At 39.0% G+C, this 22,366-nt stretch overlaps 1 protein-coding gene across 9 annotated transcripts in view; it reads left to right on the plus strand.

The window, feature by feature from the left end:
- LOC307118963 (vacuole membrane protein 1-like) overlaps positions 1-22,366 on the plus strand; it is a 71,635-nt gene that overhangs the window by 11,976 nt on the left and 37,293 nt on the right. For 2 of the 9 annotated variants that reach the window (XR_013815590.1, XR_013815594.1), the window contains exons 2-5: positions 5,195-5,302; positions 7,954-8,043; positions 14,810-14,883; positions 15,445-15,572. Coding sequence is in view for 1 of the 9 variants with exons in the window: in XM_079804870.1 (XP_079660996.1) it covers positions 1,903-1,955; positions 7,954-8,043; positions 14,810-14,883; positions 15,445-15,470 (243 nt within the window). In the remaining 8 variants the exon portion in view is untranslated. Of the gene's footprint in view, positions 1-51; positions 184-1,902; positions 1,956-5,194; positions 5,303-7,953; positions 9,577-14,809; positions 14,884-15,444; positions 15,587-22,366 lie in introns of those variants that run through there. The other 7 variants (XR_013815591.1, XM_079804871.1, XR_013815592.1 and 4 more) reach the window with 5 other exon arrangements.

Below are 22,366 nucleotides of genomic sequence, written 5' to 3' on the forward strand. Positions count from 1 at the left end.
GATGGGCTTAATAGAGAATTAGCAATAATACATCGCTTTCATTTTTCATAGCTACACATCAGTTGAGCCCAGCAGTTAGAGAGCAGCCGGTTGCCAGTTCACAGATCATACGGGAGGGCTGCCAGACCCCACGTCCTTCCCTCCCATGTGGCGGAGTTGGCTGCATCTTTCCCCTGTTTGAATGTGTGTACACTTTACTAGTGATCTCGCCTGTCTTTATTGCACGGCCCGGGTTTCTGTGGGCCGCCACAAGAATGTCCGCTATTTTCTTTCCATTATCCCATGGCTTAGACTTCTGGACCGGTGTTTAGTGCAGACGGGCTATTGTGGAAAAAAAGACAAGTATTAGGCGTTTTATAGACTTCACAGTTGCTGACATAATTCAACTTTTTTTCCCGTCTGTGGAACATCAGGGCGGGTAAACGGCTCCGTGTGGAGGCTGTTATCCGAACACCCCTCTTTTGTCTTGTTTTCCTCGCATCTTCTCACATTCACTCCCCTTTTCTCCACTCATCCCCTACTCTTCCCCTCCTCTTGTCTTGTTATTGCTAGACGATTACAAACTCCCACTCGGATTAAGCCAAGTGCCTGGTTCTCAATGTAGCCTAATCTGTTACTTATAAATATACTGTATAACTTACTGTGAAACTTAGATTTACACCAGACTCAGAATCATAATTCTGTGTGGCATAGCAAGGGTAGGTGACATGACTTAAAATTATTTTCTTGCCATTAAGGTAAGAAAAATGTATTTAGACATTAATTGTATTTAGAAAACATAATATTCTTTAAAATCTTTTTGATAAACAAGATACGTTTACTTTTTGAGATGTTTTGCTTTGTTGCTGTACTTTATAGTTATTTTAAACACATTTTTTGTAAAATAAAACAAGAATGTATTTCTTGTCTAATAATTAAGCGTGCAGTTTTTATGTAATACATTTATTGAGAGAAGTTCATTTGTCACACCACAGACTGAAAAAAGCTAAAACATTTCAAATTTGATGACCATTTAATGTTTACAATACATTTATATTAGTGCTGTCAAATCTGTGCGTGTATAGTATTATAGTGTGTGTGTGTGTGTGTATATATATATATTTAGTGCTGTCAAATCTGTGCGTGCATTATAGTGTGTGTGTGTGTATATATATATATATATATATATAGCGCAAGCTTTTATAGATGTGATTAATCGACTTGACAGCACAAATTTTTCAACAAAAGCGTGCAGTCTACTATTGAAAATGCATCCATTTTGCATTTTTTTTAATACATTTCTGTTACAAATTAAATGATCAGTATGAAAATTTGAGTAAAAAGTTCAAATGTAAAATGCACTTGAATTTTAGGGTGTGTTAGTATTTTTTTTTTTTCCCTTTTTCCTTTATTGGCAGCAGCATGAAAGTTTGTGTAAAATCTGAAGATCATCAATAGAAATAAGAACATCTTAACTTTTGGACGAATACTCTGAAGTTCACATGATCGTTGTGACAAATGTACTTGATTACTGACCTGAAATAATCATTAATTTATATATAATCAAATGTCCTAAGTTTTCTTAGTTTTATATCTTTTAAAATTCTAAAACTTGGAAAAAAAAAGGTTTCTTGTTTTAAATGGAAAACGATTATTGTGGTCTCTTTAGAACACACTGTATGTAAATTTGGATTTAAAATTTGAAAAGAAAAAAAATCATAGAAGTTTTTCAGCAACTACCTAAGGACGTATACAGAGTAAGGAAATGTATTTATTATTATTAACCTATACCTTCAGTTTATGCATTCATTTGAGTAAACACACCTATCTTCCATTCACAACTCTGAAAAGTTAAGACGTTCATTTAATACATGTTCTGCTCTATTTGTTCATCTCCCCATTATATATTATTTCTACACACAGATGGCATTTCAAGACAATGAGACATCTGAACGTGAAGTTGAAAAGAACTCCAGGTCAGAGGTGAACACTTCTAATGCACGCGAAATGCTCATCATTTCTCACATTTAGTCACTTTAATTTTTTTTAGGAGTTGTCTCACATTTACAGGAGCTGTAAGTCATTCTGTGCATTTTGTAATAGTAATACTACATCTTTTTCTTTTTCTCTCGCTATCACAGTTATTCCCCTTTTTTAAAAAAAAGGTAAAATCTTCATTGTTAAAGAATTACAACATCTTCCCTTTATTTGGCGTAATGGGCCGTTGCGACAAATCCTCTCTAAGGTAGAAACTTAACCTCAGAATCACTTGCGTTGTTGTGTAATGCTCAAAAACACATTAGATTTGAGGAAGCTCTCGCCTTTGCTCAATATCAGAAATACTGTGACTCATTAAAGCCTGTATGAAAACCCTGGAAAACGACTGACAGTTTGGAATGATTTCTCAGATGATTCAGACTCCAAGAAGCATTCCCGATTCCAAAGGAATATGCCCGGCGGTGTCAATGCCATTATTAAAGGATCCGTTTCTCTGTCCTGGTTTAGTTCTGATGCGGTTTTGCCCTACTTTGTACCGGAAGTTAGATCCCCACCCTGTTGCAAAAGGCTTTTTCAGCATTCAATTGCATAATCCTCAGCAAGCGAGTGCGTCAGCAAGCACTCCTCTATTACACCCTGTTAAATAACCAATCAGTCATAAACAAACTACCTGAAAGAGAGCAACGTTGTTTACACAATAAAAAGGCCGATGGCGTTGAGCCGTGCTAAAGCATGTGAATTGTGCGTCGGAGAATGTATCGTCAATTCAAATATTGTGCTTTTCCAGATTTGTTGGGACAGGCTGGATGTTGGTCATCAGCTGTGCGTGTGTGTGTAAAGATGTGTTGAAACAAGCTCGTGATTTATCATCAGAATTCCGTTCTTTCCTTCATGTGCTAAGTCATTCTGATTTTTTCCTTTGGGGAAAAAACACAGTAGAATCAAAACAAACATGGCCAAATGCAGCTGTGCTCGTGTAAAAGTAATAATAATATCAGACGAGAATTTAACCATCACTGTAACTCTTTGACATCTTCTCTGCCCATAAGAGCAGGGGTTTTCAAACTGGGGTCCCAGATAAAAAGACAAAGCAAAAATGGTTTCATTTCTAAATGTTTCTCTCCTTTCTTGTCATATACATACATTTCAGAACTTGTATCTTTAGTGAGTTTTTCTCACTATAGTCCCCTTTATCTCGCTCACTGGGGTTGTAAGGCAGTTTTATTAACACACTAAGCTGCTTGCATATTGTGAAAGTTGCTCATACAAATAATTTTTAATTGAAAATGTTTTTCTATGGGTTTATACATCCAACATTAATATCCAATTTAAGTTGGGAAACATTATGTTGTATTTGTGACACACTTACTATTTATCTAACAGTTTAAAAAAAAAATTTTCATACATAAAAATAGATGGATTTTAGGAAGGGGGTCCCTCATAAAGGTTCATCATATTTGGGGGTCCTTGGCATCATAAAGTTTGAAAACCCCTGTATTAGGGCATAAAACCCATTTATAGCTACTGTATGGAAAAGTATATACTGTGTGATATTGTAAAGAAAAGAAAATCATCATTTGCCAAAATTAAATAATTGTTTTTTATATTGCAAATTGCTAAAATATTATCTCGAAAAGAAAAATGAATTGGTAACACTTTACAACAGTCACTAACATGAACTAACAATGAGCAATGCATTTTTTACAGTATTTATTAATCTTTGTTCATGTTAGTTCACAGTGCATTAACTAATGTTAACAAATACGTCTGATTTTAAGAATGTATTTGTAAATTCTGAAATTAACAAACTAAAGCATTAATAAATGCTAAAAGTATTGTTAATTCTTAGTTCATGTTAACTAATGAAACCTTATTGTAAAATGTTACCAAAACTATATGCTCCTTTTTCCTTCCTCTTAAAAATAGTTTATGTAAAAATAGTTCATTACATATACAGTCAAACCAAACTTTATTCAGACACCAGGTATATTTTTTTACTAGTGGGTGCAGGACACTATAGTTCATTTATGTAAGTGAAGGATAGCGAAATAAAGTAAACTGAGACATATTAACCCCAAAATTCTTCATACAGTGACTATCAGTAAAATTGATACAAAATTTGGGAGCAAAATTATTCAGACACTTTGAGCTGACCATGTTTTGCTTCAGTGTTTTTTCTTTAATTGCTAATGCGACCTTTGACACCACAGACTGAACAAATGAAGCATTGCTTTGTCATTGGTTGAGCTAAATTGGTTTTATCTATTTAACAGCTGATTGGTTGATTGTAATCCATTACATACCTTTATCAAAATTATCTGACATTATCAAGATGAATTTGTTCTGACACAGTTTAACTTATTTTATTACCATGTTCTCACATTATCACAGTTTATTCGCTATAGTTTAGAAAATGTTGAAGGTGTCTGAATAAATTTTGCTTTGACTGTATATCTACATTAGATAGGCCTACATACATATATCATTAATATCTATAAATCTATAATAAATTTCATTATGTAAAACGTCACTTTTTTTTTTCTTAAGTCTTTTTTTGGTATTTTTTTCCTCCAGGGAACCCCTTTGTCGGTTATCAGTTAGTATGAAAGTATCACCATCCTGCCTCAAAGTGCCATAAAACAAACCTGTGTAAATGTGGTAATCATTCAAGGGCATCTTTAAAAGACACCGTGCATGAAAGGGAAAAATCTTAAGTATTATGCAGAAATAAGATTTTGAGAAGATTAACAAGAGCCCCTTATGTTTTATTTGTTAGTTTGTGTATGTAATGAAATGATTTTTGTTTAATGTTTAATTGACAAAGGTGCACTGTGTCACAGGTGATTGAATTACCAGTGTCCCAGTGTTGATGATAAAGGCCATTGTTATTGCCCGGATTCACAATTTAGGGAACTAATAGGGTAATGAGAGCTCCATCTCTGATTAAGGTCACGGGGTCATTCTGCATCATCTGCCCTCCCACTCTCACTATGCATACCTTACATGGAGCAACAGTTGGCTGGTGACACATCATTTCTGTATTTGTGATATGAATGGATTGCAGAGATGCAGTGAATGTGTGTGTTCCTGTGCTTTTGTTTGTGTGTGTGTGTATAATGGAAAGTTCTCTGCTCATTCATGCTTCTGTGCCTTTTTGTCAGAGTGAGTTTATCACAGGTGCAGGACTCACCCTTTGTAACGGTCGTTTCTTCCCCAGAGTTTCTTTTCCTCCTTTGATCCGGGGCTCGTTTCTGCCCCCTTGGGTTTCCAGTTATCACCCCCCTCCATTTCTGCCTCCCACTCATGCGTTACAAGAGTCAATAATGTAATGCTCATTTTTGTCTCTACCTAAAAATTATTCAAATGTAATTAATGTAAAATATTACAGCATATATATATATATATATATATATATATATATATATATATATATATATATATATATATATATATATATATATATATATATATATATATATATATATATATATATATATATATATATATATATATATATATATATATAATATATATATATACACACACACACACACAGTTACACACTGATCAGGCGTAACATTATGACCTTCCTAATATTGTGTTTGTCCCCCTTTTGCTGCTAAAACATTCTTGAACCATTTTTGCTTTGTGGCAGGTGCATTATCTGCTGAAAGAGCCACAGCCACCAGGGAATACCGTTTCCATGAAAGGCTGTACATGATCTGCAACAATGCTTAGGTAGGTGGTACGTGTCAAAGTTACATCCACATGGATGGCAGGACCCAAGGTTTCCCAGCAGAACATTGCCCAAAGCATCACACTGCCTCTGCCAGCTTGCCTTCTTCCCATAGTGCATCCTGGTGCCATGTGTTCCCCAGGTAAGCGACGCACACGCACCCACCCATCCACGTGATGTAAGAAGAAAACGTGATTCATCAGACCAGGCCACCTTCTTCCATTGCTCCGTGGTCCAGTTCTGATGCTCACGTGCCACTGTTGGCGCTTTTGACAGGGGTCAGCATGGGCACCCTGACTGGTCTGCGGCTATGCCGCCCCATACGCAACAAACTGAGATGCACTGTGTATTCTGACACCTTTCTATCAGAACCAGCATTAACTTCTTGAGCAATTTGAGCTACAGAAGCGCGTCTGTTTGATCAGACCACACGGGCCAGCCTTCGCTCCCCACGTGCATCAATGAGCCTTGGCCGCGCATGACCCTGTTGCCGGTTCACCACTGTTCCTTTCTTGAACAACTTTTGATAGATACTGACCACTGCAGACCGGGAACACCCCTCAAGAGCTGCAGTTTTAGAGATGCTCTGTCCCAGTCGTCTAGCCATCACAATTTGGCCCTTGTCAAACTCACTCAAATCCTTACACTTGCCCATTTTTCCAGCTTCTAACACATCAACTTTGAGGACAAAATGTTCACTTGCTGCCTAATATATCCCACCCACTAACAGGTGCCATGATGAAGAGATAATCAGTGTTATTCACTTCACCCGTCAGTGGTCATAATGTTATGCCTGAATGGTGTATGTATGTATATATATATATATGTCTGTACTATGTATGTATGTATGTGTATATATAATGTATGTGTGTGTATGTATTGTAGTACTTTAGTACTTATTGTAAATTGTCAGAATTATACATTTTTAGAATAAAAGATTATAAACATAAAAAAATAGTTTGAAGCCAACATGGATGCAAATATTATTTAAAAAAAAAGTGTTTAAATCTGATTTTTAAAAGATGTCTTATTTTTAATTACCAGACTGTTGTGCTTAGTGGTGAGATAAAAGTTAATAAAGAAATAATGTACATAATATTAATTGTTAAAATCAATATTCAGATGATTTATCTAGGGACCGGCCAGTTCACCCAAAATGAACATTCTGCCCACTCTTTTTGTCTTCTGTGAAACACTAAAGCATTTATTTATAGAAGAACGTCCAAGCTTCTCTTTTTTGTGCAATAAAAGTGAATGGTGACCACAACTGTCTGTCGAGATTTTCAAAGCAAGATTCTGACTTTTTAAAAAGAAAATATAAATATATATAAAATATAAACTACTTCGGCTTCTTCAGACTTGAAATTCTTTGGAGCTTCACGGCCCGTGACTCACATTCACTTTCACACAGTGTGGAAGATAACAGCTCAAACATTCTGATTCACTTTTAATGTTCCACAGAAGAAAGAAAGTCACACAGGTTTTGAACAACATTAGTAAATGATAACATATTTTTTTCTTTGGTATAAAATCCATTTAATATGAACAATTATGTATTTGTTTATGCCTATCCAGAACCTTAATTATGCCTCTTAAAGGGATAGTTCACCCAAAAATGAAAATTAGCCCATGATTTACTCACCTTCAAGCCATCCGAGGTGTATATGACATTCTTCTTTCAGATGAATACAATCAGAGTTATATTAAAAATGTCCTGGCTAATCCAAGCATTATAATGGCAGTGATTGGCAGCCCAAAATTTGAAGCCCAAAAAGGTGCATCCATCCATTATAAAAGTGCTCCACACGGCTCCAGGGGGTTAATAAAGGCCTTCTGAAGTGAATCGATGGGTGAATATGGAAGGCGGTCCGCCGGAAGCTATATATTTTACTTAATAAAGTTTTAAATATGGATATTTTTCTTACACAAACCCATCGATTCACTTCAGAAGGCCTTTATTAACCCCTGGAGCCATATGGAGCACTTTTATAATGGGCGAATGGGCTGCCATTCACTGCCATTATAAAGCTTGGAAGAGCCAGGACATTTTTTTAATATAAGTCGATTGTATTCGTCTGAAAGAAGAATGCCATATACACCTAGGATGACTTGAGGGTGAGTAAATCATGGGCTAATTTTCATTTTTGTGTGAACTATCCCTTTAATGTTGATTAGATATCATTCATTGGACTTGTACATTTCTATTGCATTACTAATAATCATCTCTCTTTGTCTTGCAGTGTCGTCACAGCCAATGCGATGCTTCCTGAACCAAACCACCCTACACTGACCAGATCTGGACGGCAGAAGAGTCACACAGCTGCCTGGAGGCAAGGAAATCTGACCTTTTGTTCAAAGGGCTTCATATGATCGACGCCTCAAGTTTGCCACAATATTACTGATTTATAAATAGTGCAATATTTCTTACTCGTTTTATGTCATAAAGTTTCTTTGTTTTGAATTTGTCAGAAACCCCACAAATTCCATAATCTGTATATTTTGGCTGATTTGAGAATGCGTTTAGCTACCAGTAAGCATTTTGAACATATTACATTTAATTCAGCAGGTTTCGAGACCGGCCAAAACAGTTCCGTCTGGGCCTGCTTGTGATTCATGGCCCAGTTTAATGCTATTAATTCTGAGGTCTGATTTCATTGAGGGCTATTTTTTTTCTGAATGATAAGTGCGTGCGGTGGGGAAAGAACCTGTCAATGTTTGTGAATTTCCCTGCTGCTGCTTACTAGCGGTTTCACACTTCTCACACCAGACATGTGGTTTAGCTTTTTTTTTTTACTATGAGTAGTACAGCCTGTTCTTTAAAACACACGCTCCTCCAATCGCATGCACATACCCGCGACCCAATGAGGAAGTGATTCTATTGACAAGGCAAAGATGGTACAGACTGATCTAGAAATGTTCTTGCCATCTTCCTGTCACTCACCTCATTCATTATGTACGTATGCAGAGCGTTTGCTTGCGTTGTATTTACTGCTGTGGCTTTAAACGTCAGGGCTGTGCTACAGGTTATCCTGTAATCATTTCATCTTTATATTAAAAATCTACTAAAATAAAAAACTTTTTCCTTGTTTGCAATAATTGGGGAAAGATTATGATCTTTAGCACCGCAATAGCATGCAGATAATAAGCCTAGAATGCGTGACTCACCGATTGGCTGATTATAACCCGACATAGGTCAGTCCAAATGCAAGTGTTGCTTTCTTAGAAAATTCTGCGGAAGGTTTGATTACAGAGAAAAACAGCACTTCGCTTGCAAATGTGAGAAGAAATACAGAGAAGCCTCCAGTAAATGATGCTCTTGAGCTATTTTCCACTCAGAAATGAGAAGTGCACTCGAATGTCTGTGATGTCATTATCACGTCATGTCTGTCAACATGTTATGTGCAAAATAGACTTTCTCCAGAAGTGTTGAACAACTTTTAGACAAAACGAGATCTTGCTTGTCTTGAAATAACTGAGATGTTGCTGCTGTTTAACAGTAAAAAGCAAAGTCATATTCCATAGCATGTATCATGAGATGTATGTATATAAAATGTATAACTAATCTTGAATTCATAGAAATAGCTAGTTCCGTATACAAAGATTGACCATCTCTTTGTTCCACACAGTAAATATTATTTTAATATTAGTTTTGCCGCATTCAGTGTTTATGATTTTGTAAGTGAGTCATGATATGTACTTCTCTTGTAGAAATCTGTGATTATATAAATATCATATTTCACTGTAAAAAAAAAAATGGTGTGCTTGTCAGGGTGCAGCATTTGGCACATGTGCCCACAACTGTAGTAGTGCTTGTGGGTTGAGTTTGGCCTGTGTTATATACGCTATAAAGGCTTCTGTCACTCATCTTTTCTGTTATTTTATACTGCCCTGTCTAATGAAGGCAAAGTGGCATAACAAAACAACTTTCTGTGTAACAAAAACATTGAATAAGTAATATGGTCAGACAAACTTGTAGTTCCACCCCAAACTCACAACATTTGGTTTTGATCAAACATACATTTTATAATATTTATCAAATACTTTTTCAAATTTGTGTGGCAGTGTTTTACATGACCTGTCAAATATTAAATAGTAGTTAGTTATATAGTGATAACATTTCAAAGGCACTGTTTGAAATTGTACAATAATGTACTGTGCAATTGCATATGTACATGATGTACAATTAGCAATTTTCCTGTTTCCATCACCACAGATGAAGAAATAATGTAACAAATGTACCTTTTCTGTGAGTAACACTAACTATGTCTTTTTTTTAATCTTTCAGAAGTTTGATACACTTTACATTAAAGTGTATTTAAAGCGTTAGAGCGAGATTAACACAAAAGTAGCGTGCATTCAGATTAGATTTATGCATTGAGATTAAAGGAACACGCCGACCTTTTGGGACTTTAGCTTATTCACCGTATCCCCCAGAGTTAGATAAGTCCATACATACCATTCTCATCTCCGTGCGTGCCATAACTCTGTCTGACGCACCCACCGCTAGCCTAGCTTAGCACAAAGACTGGAGGTAAATGGATCCAGCTAGCCTACTGCTCAATAAGTGACAAAATAACACCAACATTTTCCTTTTTACATGTTGTGATGTGTATAGTTACATCGTGTACTAAGACCGACGGAAAATGAAAAGTTGTGATTATCTAGACCGATATGGCTAGGAACTATTCTCTCATTCCTGCATAATAATCAATTAACTTTGAGCCGTACCATGGGTGCTGCGGTGCAATGATATTACGCAGCGCCTGAAAATAGTCCCCAGCGCGCTCCCTGTGCAAGCAGGTTGTCACGTTGGTTATGTTGATGGAAGTTAGCCTATTTTCAGGTGCAGTGTAATATCATTGCGCCGCTGCACCCATGGTACGGCTCAAAGTTCCTTGATTATTACGCAGGAATGAGAGAATAGTTCCTAGCCATATCAGTCTAGAAAATCACAACTTTTCATTTTCTGTCGGTCTTAGTACACAATAGGGCTGGGTATTGACACAAATTTCACAATTCGATTCGATTTGGATTCACAAGCTTTCGATTCGATTAGAATCAATTCAATATCGATTATTTTAGATATATATCAGGTATAATACATGGCCAATTTTCTCAAGGAAAACAAATCTCTGAACTAATGTTGTAAACTATGGGAGTCAGTTGGTACTACATTAGCCTACTAATATTGAAGGTAAAAAATAATTGATTTGTATACAAACACTTAAATTACACTAAATTATTTTTTGTTTTTTATAATAATAAAGTTATAATATTAACTTTACAATTACATAATCATATTTCTACTCCAATTAGTTTTTTTAAATATAAACATTTGGCTGTCATAAAAACTTGCCAGATTTATTCTACATGCATTAAATATTGAAGAACATTAAAAATGACAATCAATAGCCTATGTAATGCGGTGCATATAATTAGCAAAATGCTCCTCTCTAGAGTTAATTTTTCTAGCTGACTAACGAGTTTATGGACACTGGATATGGTTTTTCTGAGCTAAATGACGTTTCATGCCATTGTTTACTAGCCATTTTACTTACGTTTTTCTGCGGTTAAAACACTTGAGCTATTCTATGTGACATGATACGGATTTCAGTAAGTTGTCCTGTATCTTTTAACACACTTTCAGATGCTTATTTATGTTTATTTCGCGCTGTTACTGGTATAAGGCGGAAGAGAAGATCCGTTCATGTTTGCTCCGCGCTGCCGGTTCTCTTGAGCTGAGCTGCGGCAGAGCGACCTCGCGCCACAGCGCCAAAGCGGTATTTATGCTTTTGCATTTCGTAAAAAAATAGACGTAATCTGAAATCTGAGACTTTGTTTCATATCAATAGTAATAAAACACAACGATTATAGCGATTTATTAGATGGGAGGTGCGCTACAATGTTTATTTCATTCATTAACTGAAAACAGGATGACTAATCGATAAATCGATATTTTTTACCCAGCCCTAGTACACAATGTAACTATACACATCACAACATGTAAAAAGGAAAATGTTGGCGTTATTTTGTCACTTATTGACCAGTAGGCTAGCTGGAGCCATTTACCTCCAGTCTTTGTGCTAAGCTAGGCTAGCAGTGAGTGTGTCAGACAATTATGGCACGCACAGAGATGAGAATGGTATGTATGGCCTTATCTAACTCTGGGGGATACGGTGAATAAACTAAAGTCCCAAAAAGTCGGCATATTCATAATACAAAGAATAATGTAGATGTTAAAGTCCCCCTGTGGTAAAAAACTAGTTGTTCATGTTGTTTATATGTCTATGTGGTGTTTTTAATATGCTTTAAGACAAAATGCAAATTCACAAGTCAACACCATTGTTGAGTCCTTAAAAGGTTGTTGAGTCCTTGAGTCCCTAAGTTCTCCTTAAAACTGCAGTGATCTAAAGATAGTCTCAAAAACAGTTTGAAATCACTGGTGTTTCTGACGTCACAAACTACCTTGTAACCAATCACGCTCAACGAGTAGATCTCTGAGCTGATCTCTGAGCTGGTGTGAGTGAGCGGAGGCGGGGTTAATTAGCATATTCCTAGAATCATGTATACTAAATGAGGCAAGGGTGTAGAGTTGCAATCAAGCTATTCAAGAAAAAAAGTTTAAATATGTCATTTTGGTGATCGAAGAGTTTTAAAGGTGCAGTGTGTAGTATTTATGAGGATCTAATGACATAAATGCAATATAATATACATAACTATGTTTTCAGTGGTGTATAAAGACCTTACAAAATGAACCGTTGTTTTTATTACCTTAGAACAGGGGTCGCCAACTAGTGGACTCCGGTCTGAATCCGGACCGCGAGATGCGTCCATCCGGACCGCGAAGCCTTTTGCCATAATGAAATAAATATGCCACATGCCATTAAAAAAAAAAATCACATTTATATCAGGCAGCTCAGTAGAACCGTTTGGGTCCTATGTCGCCACGGGTTGCGACGACGTTACTATGCTCACTGTTGCTACATTCAGACCCAGACGCGCCGTCACGCATGCTGTGAAGAAGAGACTGATGGTGCGTTCACACCGGACGCGAATGACGCTTCATGCACACCGATTAATTTGCGCGAATCACACCGCAGAATGTCTAGTTCAGCAGGAAAAAGCACTTTAGTTGCTAGTAATGTTGAAATTAATGTATTTTCAGTGCAGATTTAGAGATGATGGCATTTTTAGTTCACCATATTTTTGTCAGACATGGTTACTGGTTGAATTTAGATATTTTGTACCAAAGTAGGGATGGCGAAAACTAAACATTTCCTGACCGACCGCCGAGCCTCATTAGCCGGTTGAAACCGGTTAACCGATTAGTTTGAAATATGCTGCGCTATTTGAAATAACAGCCGCGAATTTCGCAACTCTGTCGCATCTCTCTGCCGCTCTGCCTCCCGCTCTCACACACACACTGTCCCGGCGCCGCCGCCTGCCTTCCACTCACGTCACTTTTTTAAAATCCCCTACAGCGCGAAACATGAGTCCCGCAAACGCGGCGCCGAGGTGCTTGTTTGTAATCGGAGGACAATGGCTCCTTAGTTTCGAAATGGTTTGGGTACAAGGTGATCGCATTGAAAATAAAGGCATTTGTCTAGCGTTAGAAGCTCATTTGAAACATTGCTCTTTTAAGAAAATGACAGCTCCGAAGAGACGCCGCTTTAGTTCGAGGTAGTGCTAACAATAATAAAGAAAGATGATGATCAGCACCTTATGTGTTACCACTGAAATGTAGATGTAATATATTTCCAAATGTAAGCCCATCTTATGCGGAATGTTGTCTTATAGACTGCAACACAATAAAACCAATGGATAAAACAGGCACCTTCAGAATGCGTAAAAGACGCACCGGCCAAGGCAGGTCTAACTCACTGTGTGCCTTCTAATTAAGCACTGTATTACACAAGTTGCAACTTACATCTGTGTCGTTCTTTTTGGTGAAATGGTCCCACACACTACTTTTCTTTGCACGCTTCATACTGTCGTCTGCCCTGGCTCTAACCGCAAACCTTGTGAGCGCGCAAACCCAAACGCTGTGACCTCGCGCCAAATGTTTTTATTGGTTTATTAAGTACAAACAGTCGAGTTATGAAAAATTGAGTGTGAGGGATTTGTTCACTTCACACAAAAAGATTTTGGAATGAGATGGCTAACTGTAGTAGCGTTTTAACATCCCCTTTCGGTTAACATCCATACCAAAGCAACTTAAAGGACATAACAGAACAACAACAAAATGAGATCAAAGTTGTGAAGGATTACCTATGTTTGCTTTAACAATATGAACAGACATGTTTTGTCCATATGAGAACATATTATATTTTGTTCAATTAAGAACAAATCCTGTCTACACTAATTTCTTTAGTCTGGCAATAACCTCGGCTGGTGACGAGGGTTCATTTACTGAACCTCCAGCTATTTTAGTGGAAGACCCCTGCCTTAGAATGAGCCATTTCTATCTACATACGCCGCAGGTCCCCTTACACTGAAGTTACATTTTGCACCGACATGTTTCTCCAGTAGCCCTAAACGGACAAACTGCTCTACAGAGCGCTAGTCACTCTCTGCTCTCTCTCCGACGACGGCGTCATTTTTGTCCTGTGTCAGCCCCGTAGCTTCTCTATCTGCTTCGAAAGGGAGGGGTGAGCGGTGGGCTGTTGCAATTCACAACTTCACCGCTAGATGCCGCTACAAATCACACACTGCACCTTTTAAGGGGAAAAAATGATTGACTACAGGGGGACTTTAATATTATAGTTGCAATATTACACATAAATACATTCAGACAAGTTTAAAAGCCTGCGTTTGTTGGTTTTCCTAAATTATCTGTTGGATTTATTCAATGTACCCCCCAAAATCTGGTCTTTTCCATTCTGAGTCTGTGCCTAACCTGTGTTAGTTTTATGTCTGTAAAGTAAACCGAGAGTGAAGGCAATATGGGTCTCAAAACACCTGGTAGTGCCAGACTGTCTGCTAGGCTGCGCCCAGTCTCAGGAGACTGACGATGTCATAACTCTTGGTCGTAGCACCGTGATTGGCAGGAGGGACATTAATAACCCATTATTGTGTGTGTGTGTGTTTTACCCTCAGGGCTTTCTACAATGAAGGGGGCAGAACTCATGCCGCACATATACACACCAACACGTGTTCCTGTCTGTTCAAAGGTGAGAGTTCTCAGGACAAGGGTTACTTGCTTTACACACACACGCATCCGTGTTGGCAACGGTTTATCAGGGAAAGTGGAGCTCTCCTCTCCTGCAGAGCTCATCTGTTCCTGTGCCACCCTGCAAACCCCCTGTAGACATTAGCGGGCTTTCCACACTCCCCACCCAAGGGGCAGGTGGAACACACACTCGCACTAACCAAACACCTCCTACTGAGTGGCATTGAATAGGACAGCTGCCCAGGAGATTAGGGCCAACTGCTTTGTGAGTAATGCAGTGTCGGCCACCATCAAAGCCAGTTGTGTTGAAGAGACAGGATGTGAGGCAGGATGTCCAGATTAAATAACAGACCTATTAATGTCAGCCTGACAACAGCGCAAGAGAGGAGAAAACCCGTCTGAACTTTAGGTGTCATAATTTGATATGCCACAGAAAAATGCTTGATTTCAGATTAAATAATCCTAAATCACCTGACTCTGTGAAGGATTCATTGTCTTTTTTTATGCACAGTCATGTATACAGTCATAAAATGTCATTGATCATGTGCGTGTGTGTTCACAGGCTGTAGGGTGTGGGAACGGCGGTAGGGGAGGTCCCTGCGTTCTTCATGGCCCGGGCGGCCGAGTTGTCAGGGACGGGCCCGTGTGATGGAGGCTTTGCAGTTCGCAGAAATGTTCCACTCAACAATGGTAAGAGCAGTCAGGTGGGTCATATCACATTTATGCCTCTCTCTCTCGCTCACCTTTTCAAAAGACTCTTGCTATCTTTTATTTCAGCACTCTTTTTATTCCTCTTTTCTATGCTGCACTCAATCCACAACCACACCCCCATGTTTCACATGATTCCTGTTACTTGTTCTCCTTTTCTCAAAAACTTCTTTTGAATATTATTAGAGGTGATTGCTTAAACAATCATCACTGTTCATACTAATGGTTAGGGATTTAAACCAACTTGCCACACAACTCATGAATGAATGAAATTTCACTTATAGCACAATCCCATAAAACTCCAGGAAGAGGTGGTGGCTTTTTGCCTATCATTTATAGGCATTACTAAGGAAACCTATCACATGGTTTATCCCTCTGATTAATCTGCAACCAATAGGTGGCCTGTCGCCATGGCAACTGTGATAATGACTGAGGGGAGGTTAACCACAATACCCTCGTTCCCTTGTAAACACAACCAACTGTTCTGGAAACTGGTGTCAAAGAATCACACAATCTGATGTCTTTTTATTTCACAAATTGATCAAACACTTTTTCAAAACAACACATAAGCAACTTGCTATCCATCCTGACCACTCTTGAAATGGCATAGCAACTTGTAGCATCAAATGATGCTAGCTGCTGCAATCTTTAGCATCCTTGTTAGCACAGCGTCCATTCACGAGACTACAAATCCCGCTCAAAGTGGGTCGAGTAGGACCAGTTACACTAGCAATGGCAAAGCAACGTGTTTACAACCATTTTGAACACTCTTGAAATGGCATAGCAATATGCTAATAAATATTCAGAACACACTAGTGTAACGGACATAGGCCAGTAAGAGCTGTGCATGTAAAACCTCACTCCCCTGGCCTCAAGAGGCACACTAGCAGCTGATGTTAGCGGCTGCGTCTTTAGCGTCCTTGTTAGTATGCCCGCCTCCCACGCCAGAGGCCCCGGTTCGAATCTCTCTCGAAGCGAGTCGAGTAGGACCGGTTACACTAGCCATGGTAAAGCAACTTGGTAACCATTCAAAACACCCTAGCAATGTGTTAACAACCATTCTGAACACTCTTGAAATGGCATAGCAATGTGCTAATAGTGTAACGAACGTAGTCCAGTAAGGGCTGTGCGTGTAAAACCTCACTCGCCTGGCTTCAAGAGGCACACTAGCAGCTAATGTTAGCGGCTGCGTCTTTAGCATCCTTGTTAGTATGCCCGCCCCCCATGCCAGAGGCCCCGGTTCGAATCTCTCTCGAAGCGAGTCGAGTAGGACCGTTTACACTAGTAATGGCAAAGCAACTTTCTAACCATTCAAAACCCCCTAGCTATGGTATAGCAATATGCTAATAAATATTCAGGAACACACTAGTGTAACGGATGTTAGCAGTAAGAGCTGTGCGTGTAAAAACTCACTCCCCTGTCCTCAAGAGGCAAGCTAGCAACTGATGTTAGCTGCTGCGGTCTTTAGCATCCTTGTTAGCGTGTCCGCCTCCCACGGTGGTTCGAATCCCGCTCGGAGTGGGTCGAGTAGGACTGGTTACACATGGCGCCCTGACCCAGATGGGAGTGAGGTTTAGTGATGTGAGTATAACAGTAATAAGCCTGTAAAAACCTCACTCCCCTGGTCCGCAGAGCCGCGTCCGCAACTGATGTTAGCGGTTGCAATTTTTAGTGTCTTTGTTAGTATGCCAGCCTACCACACAAGAGACCCCGGTACAAATCCTGCTCGAAGTGGGTTGAGTAGGACCAGTAATGGCAAAGCAACATGCTAACCATTCAAAACACCCTAGCAATGGCATAGAAATGTGTTAACAACCATTCTGAACACTCTTGAAATGGCATAGCAATATGCTAATAAATATTCAGAACACACTACACTAGTGTAACTGTCGTAGGCCAGTAAGAGCTGTGCGTGTAAAACCCCACTCCCCTGGCCTCAAGAGGCATGCTAATGACTAAAGCTAGCTTTTATGGTCTTTAGCATCCTTGTTAGCACGCCCACCTCCCACGCCGGTTTGAATCCCGCTTCGAGTGGGTCAAGTAGGACCAGATACATACACGTGGTGCCGTGACCCGGATTGGAGTGAGGTTTAGGGGTGAGTGTAATGGACGTAAGAGCTGTGCTTGTAAACCTCACTCCACTGGCCTCGTAAGAGCTGTGCGTATTAAACCTCACTCCCCTTGCCTCAAGAGGCATGCTAATGACTGAAGCTAGCTTTTATGGTATTTAGCAAACCTTGTTAGCACGCCCACCTCCCACGCCGGTTCGAGTCATGCTTTGAGTGGGTCAAGTAGGACCAGATACACGTGGTGCCGTGACCCGGATTGGAGTGAGGTTTAGGGGTGAGTGTAATGGACGTAAGAGCTGTGCTTGTAAACCTCACTCCACTGGCCTCGTAAGAGCTGTGCGTATTAAACCTCACTCCCCTTGCCTCAAGAGGCATGCTAATGACTGAAGCTAGCTTTTATGGTATTTAGCAACCTTGTTAGCACGCCCACCTCCCACGCCGGTTCGAGTCACGCTTTGAGTGGGTCAAGTAGGACCAGATACACGTGGTGCCGTGACCCGGATTGGATTGAGGTTTAGGGGTGAGTGTAATGGACGTAAGAACTGTGCTTGTAAACCTCACTCCACTGGCCTCAAGAGATGCATTAATAACTGATGCAGTCTTTAGGGTACATGCCAGAGACCCCGGTTCGAGTAGGACTGGTTACACTAACAAAGCAACTTGCTAATGCTAACATTCAAAACATCCTAGCAATGACAACGCAACATGTTAACAACCATTTGTGAACACACCTGAAATAGCAAAGCAACTTGTTAACCGTTCAGGCCACCCATTTCAATGGGTAACCTTCATAGGTTCGACATTTCATTCTGTTAATTCTTTTGATTTACATGCTGTTTAATGTTTGATGATTGCGTTGTTTTACATTTGCATAAGCAATCTTCTATCACTTGTTTCTGCTTCTTCTTCACCTGTGTTTTGATCTGGAGATTCTGTACTAGAAGATGTGTAATAGCGCCCCCTACCGTATAACACTGAAAACATGGATAACCGGAAAATTCAGTCAGTAGCGCGGAAAGAGTAAAGTAGATTTGAAGTCAATTCCTATGTACAATAGCAGTTGACTAGCCTCCACAAAAATTCAGATACTCAGAATTGGGAAATATCTGTTTTCTTTGTAAATCAATATTTTCAAGCAATGTAAGTTTATAAGACTGTATGTAAAACTATGTGAAAAAAGTATTTAATAGCTACTCAATCAAAAGAGTAAACACAACTACAAGCCAAGTATACTTAGAATACTTTATTATACTGTTAAGTATATCAAACGTTTGAGTACATGTATAGGCCAAATATACTTAGACCTTTCTGTCAGTATGAGTATATTTCTGAGAAGTACATAAAGTCTATTGCTGAGAAGTACATAAAAAGTAGACTGAAAGTATTATTAGTTTAAAAGAAGTATACTAATAGCACACTTGAATAAACTTCTTTTTTTGTAAGGGCTGGCATTATGGTGTAGGGTTTTGCATGGGCAATATTTCCTCAGAAAATGTAAATATCAGTTCTTAACTTCTCTTGAAGCAACTAAGAAAAATATCTATGAACACATTTTGTGAGTGTGTGTTCTGACATATGTTATGACAGATATAGGTCTTTCTCAACAGTCTTTCTCATGAATGGCAAGTTTCTGGTCATGTCAGACTTACGGGGAACCTTTATGTTGGTTGTTAACCTCAAACCGTCACTGATGGAAGAATTTATATCGTGACTCATTTGTCATGTGGTCATTCTGTTTCTGTATTACTCTGCACTTCAACAGCCAAGCATTTCACTTACAAAAAACTCTGTGATTACATAACAGCAGTGATGTTTTTAGATTAGGACAACTGTGCAGTTTCCAGCAAATGTGCAAGCCCTTATTTGTTTGATATCATGGTATTATAATTTTTTTTTCACTTTATTTTTACATTTTGTTAGGCATTTAGGCATGCCTAATAGTAATAAACGAATAGTAATGTATGTGATCTCAGAAATGGTGGTTCTCAACTGGTTGTGCTTCAAGATTTCAAACGAACCAATGCAGTACAGTAAAAAAAAAAAAGTATTACTATTGCAATGAAAATAAGATGTACCACACAAAACACATTGTGAACATGTTGGCAGTTAATTTGGCTAACTTTAAAAAGATTTATTTGCACTGTAGCATTTGATTGGACGCACAACCAACAACATAAGGTATGGGAGGAGATTTCTGTTTATACTGTTTTTGATTAGTTGCATTTTATTATTTGCACTCAGCATAGTTTCTCCTATAGTGACCTCATCAAAACAGACGGATCACAACCCACCTGTTGAGAGCCACTGCTATATATTGGAAAAAGTGTGTGTATTTATTTTGTTTATAAATGTTGTGTTTGTGTTGTCCTATCCTCACATTTCTCCACAATACCAAAAGAAGGAGGGATAGTCGTTTAAAGAGAACCAACATTTATTTTTCAGGTCTCTCAACTGACTTTTTCCAGTTGCGATGTGTCTCCATTGCTTTACCTCTCATATCTGTCTCTCTCCTGCGCTCGCTCTCTCTCTTTCTCCCTTTTTCTATCTCTCACTCCCTCTCTGTCGCTGTTTGGTCATTCTGACGTCCGCTTCTGGATCACAGCATCTCTTTCTGGCGCTGCAGCAGAGTTTCCCTGTGCAGTCTGAAGCCTGATTCCCCCCAAATCTCTCCTTTTACTCCTCATTTGCTCTGTGACTGAAGACGGCACGCTTTCTTCTTCTGTGGCTTTTTAAAAAAAAAATCTACCGAAATCTTCTGCCACTTTGAATCTGAAATCATCCTCCAGTAGCGCTGCGAGCGAAGACGAAGCGGGTCCCTTTTTCCAAAACGGATTTGATTTGAACTTGCTTTCTAATTTTTGCAAACTACATTTTGTCCAGGACAGTAGCACTGCAAATATTGAGTAATTGCCTATTTGTTAAGATTTTTCAGCTCTGACGGCGCACAGGAAATGATTAAATGTGTTTTTACTAATTTGTTTATGTTTCTACGTGCGTTTGTGTGACGCAAGTCTAACAGAATGGTTCCAGACATCCTTTACCCAAAGGTCAAGGGCATGGAATTATATGTCAAGTGTCTGTGTCGTCATGTTGGTTTCTAGAGTGCACCAGACATATTGCACGTGTGGGACTGAACACACACGAGTCAGGCTGGCACAAAGCGACGAGACATCATCAGCTACATCCGTTTATAGTCATGACCAGCTGTTTTAGACACAGAAACTTTTTCTTTTTTTTCCATTTGATTTAAAGCAAGCGTTAAAAAGAGGGACTTGGACTAACACTGTTGATTTTTTTATTTTTATGAATCATTGTCTCCAGCACTTAAAGGGTTAAAGCTTAAAGCTTGTCTGTGAATTCTCCCTTGCCAACTCCCAGGCAGTCGAGTAAGTAACCCGATTCGGAGGCATCTGCTCGGGGAAGGGCGTGTATCTGCCTCCCCCTCGCCCTTATTCCTCTCTGCTCCTCTCCTCCTCCCAGAGCTGTGGTTAGCCCTGCCCTTATGGGTCATGTGACTTCTCTGAAACTCCCTCCTCCCCCTGCCTCCCCCCGTGTTTCCAGTAAACTGCTGAAAGGAGGGGCTGAGTCAGTCTTCAACCAGCTTCCCTTTGACCACAGCTTGTTAAAGAATTTGTCAACGTGGACTCCAGGGTGCACATTTTTTTCCTCCTTGAGATATATAGATTTGAATTTTTTTCGTCTCTTCCTCCCTGGAACGGTCCGATTACGTCAGGCACCCATAATCACTTCCTGCGCTATGCCGTAGAAAGAGAATGAGTGTGTGTGTGTGTGTGCGTGAGTGTGTGTGTGTGTGTGTGAGAGAGAGAGAGAGAGAGAGCGGTTTGTATAATGGACTTTGATATTTGGCAGCTTTTTGTGCCAGAGACGTTTGTCTTGGTGCCTGTCTGAAAGGGTTTCATTCAAAAAGAAAACAAGAAGGGGATAATAATCTGAGAAAGGTGTGTGTGTATGTGTATGTGTGTGTGATGAGGGTACAATTTACTTTATAACCTGATTACGGTCTTCCTGTGATTCTCCCAGCTGGCGGTCTGATTTTCCGGATCATATTAGATCATCCATAATATTTGCTTTTGCAAACTCACTTGCTCCACAGACGGACAAATTAACATTCCATGCGAAGGAAAATGAAAATGGAAAATGATGCAAATAACCTCATTGAAATCTATTACCTGAGCAATTTGCCTTTATCCAATAAAAAATAATAAAGAAAAGACGAAAGATTTGGTGTTAAAGGGTTAGTTAGCCCCAAAAATGAAAATTTTGTCATTTACTCACCCTTCTGTCATTAAAAACCTTTATGACTTTTTTTTTTCTTTTGTGAAACTCAAAAGAATATATTTCGGAAGAAAATCTTTTTTTCTTTTTTCCCCCATTTAATAAGTCCATAAGTCCAGTGTTGTTTTGGTCCCCATTGACTTCCATATGAACAAAAAAAGTTGTTTTCACACAGGAAAAAAGAAATATCATAAATTATAATTTCCATTTTTGGTGAACTTTCCCTTCAGATGAGCTCTATTAGCATTAGCCGGGCTCAGGTAAATGTAGACGCTGTATGTATAGGAGTGTTGCTATTGTTACCAAGGTGCCATTGACGTAAAGGGGAAGCTGTAACTGTAGAATGTGGCGTGGAAAGAGGAATATTATTAGGTGTGAATGTGGATTAGGGAAGTCTTTCGTCTTTATGCG

The sequence above is a fragment of the Gobio gobio genome (genome assembly GCF_949357685.1).
Source record: "Gobio gobio genome assembly, chromosome: 22".
Classification (NCBI taxonomy): Eukaryota; Metazoa; Chordata; class Actinopteri; order Cypriniformes; family Gobionidae; genus Gobio; species Gobio gobio.